Source organism: Propithecus coquereli, unplaced genomic scaffold (genome assembly GCF_000956105.1).
Source record: "Propithecus coquereli isolate 6110/MARCELLA unplaced genomic scaffold, Pcoq_1.0 Scaffold83, whole genome shotgun sequence".
Taxonomy (NCBI): domain Eukaryota; kingdom Metazoa; phylum Chordata; class Mammalia; order Primates; family Indriidae; genus Propithecus; species Propithecus coquereli.
The window spans coordinates 7,214,022-7,215,730 of NW_012154507.1; the positions used below are offsets into that span (position 1 = coordinate 7,214,022).

At 37.0% G+C, this 1,709-nt stretch overlaps 1 protein-coding gene across 2 annotated transcripts in view; it reads right to left on the reverse strand.

Annotated features, from left to right (window-relative positions):
• ATL1 (atlastin GTPase 1) overlaps positions 1–1,709 on the reverse strand; it is a 55,124-nt gene that overhangs the window by 30,470 nt on the left and 22,945 nt on the right. For both annotated transcript variants that reach the window (XM_012663794.1, XM_012663793.1), the window contains exons 3-4: positions 602–736; positions 39–143 (exon numbers count right to left, since the gene is read on the reverse strand). In XM_012663794.1, coding sequence (XP_012519248.1) covers positions 39–143; positions 602–736 — 240 coding nt within the window. The remainder of the gene's footprint in view (positions 1–38; positions 144–601; positions 737–1,709) is intronic.

Here is a 1,709-nt window from a genome sequence, read left to right on the forward strand (position 1 = left end):
AAGAAAATCCACCAAAATGAGTTTATTTTAGTCCATACCTGTATTGAGCTGATCATTGTGCTAAGGGCAAATACTGTGGCCGAATCTCTCAAAGTTGACTGACTATCAAAGGTTCCCTGAGTATCCATCAATAACACTGCGACCTACAACAAGTAGAGTACATTATTGATATAGTATTTCTAGGGTATTAGGGTTACCACAACATTAACATCATAAAAACTAAAGCAAACCATTATCAATGAATACTATTTTAGGTAATTTCTTACACATGCCACGAATGCCACAGAAAATAAAAATACTAATTGGGTGCTGATTGCTGAAATAATAAATTTTCCTTGATAATCCAACGTAGCACTTTATGCGGCATTGAAACAAAATACAGATGTTAGCTTGCTGATCTGCTTCTCTATTGTCTGTACAATTTGGCCTACCTGGATCACAAGAAAGGGAAATAGGGATCATGCAACAGGATGCTACCTCTCCCTTAAGCTTCACGTCAAATGGGCAAAATTAATTTTTAAAAGAGCATTTTCAAGGATCCTGAAAAGTGGTAACTGTTGCAAGTGAAAACTCAGTTTTACTTGAGAAGTTAGCATCATACCTTTTTACCATCAGGTTTATTGACAAGGAAGACTTCACTCCATATCTGGATTCCTGTGGTCTCTCGTTCAGACCCACCTCTCCATGAAAAACCAGTCAATGGTTCGTTGTAATCTCCAACCCAATCAACTGATTCCTGTAAGTTAATAAAGTCTGCGATATGAAACTAGATATGTCTATAGTTTTTTCATTCATCCATTCTGATTCTTATCCCTTTCTAACTCTAGTCAAAAGGAACAATATATGCATATCTATTGCATTGATATAATCACATTATGCATCAAAAAATAATTACATAGGAGCAAACATCTGCCACATTTTATGCTATACTCTGAAGATGCAAAGATGAAAAGATATCATTCCAGACCAGAGGAAACTCATATAGCCTAACAGGGAAACAGACATGCTAACAAACCATTATTATGCAATATATGCATATCAAAATGGACGTGTATATAAGGCATAAATGGAAGCATAGAAAACTCTTGGTCAGGTAAGACTTCATAGGAGAGCTGATGTTTGAGCTAAGACTAGAAGAATATTTAGGAATTTTCCAGGGGAGAAAATTTGGAAAAGGCATTCTGGGAAGAAAGGGAGGGAGGGATGAAGGAAAGAGCATATTATGTCAGGATATACACAAATGCTTTGGTATGGGGTAAGGAGGGAGCAAGTAGCAGGGAAAGGCTGGCAGATGGCCAGATTCCGAAAGGCCTTATAAGGAAGGTGCTTAAGGGAGTTAGATTTTATCCTGCAGGCAGTGAAGAGTTAGGAAGAAGCAGAGATGAATTATCATGACAATTGTGAGTAGAAAGATTATTTTAGAAGCAGGAAGGGCTAGTTAGAAGGGAAGGAAAATGACATCTAGAAAGGGAAAAGTGGGAGCTATTATAAAGGTCAAAATAGGATTGAGGGCCTGAACCAGGGCCAGGACAATGGGGAGGAATAGATGGATGGATTTGAGCAGCCAAAGAAAGGAGAATAGAAGAAACTGCCAATTGTATAAAGACTGAAGATCAAGTAAGATATAGAATGGAAAATATCCCTTAGATTTAGTAAGTCATTGGTGACCTTGGTTAATAGTAGTTATATTTATTTTGATATTTGTTAGA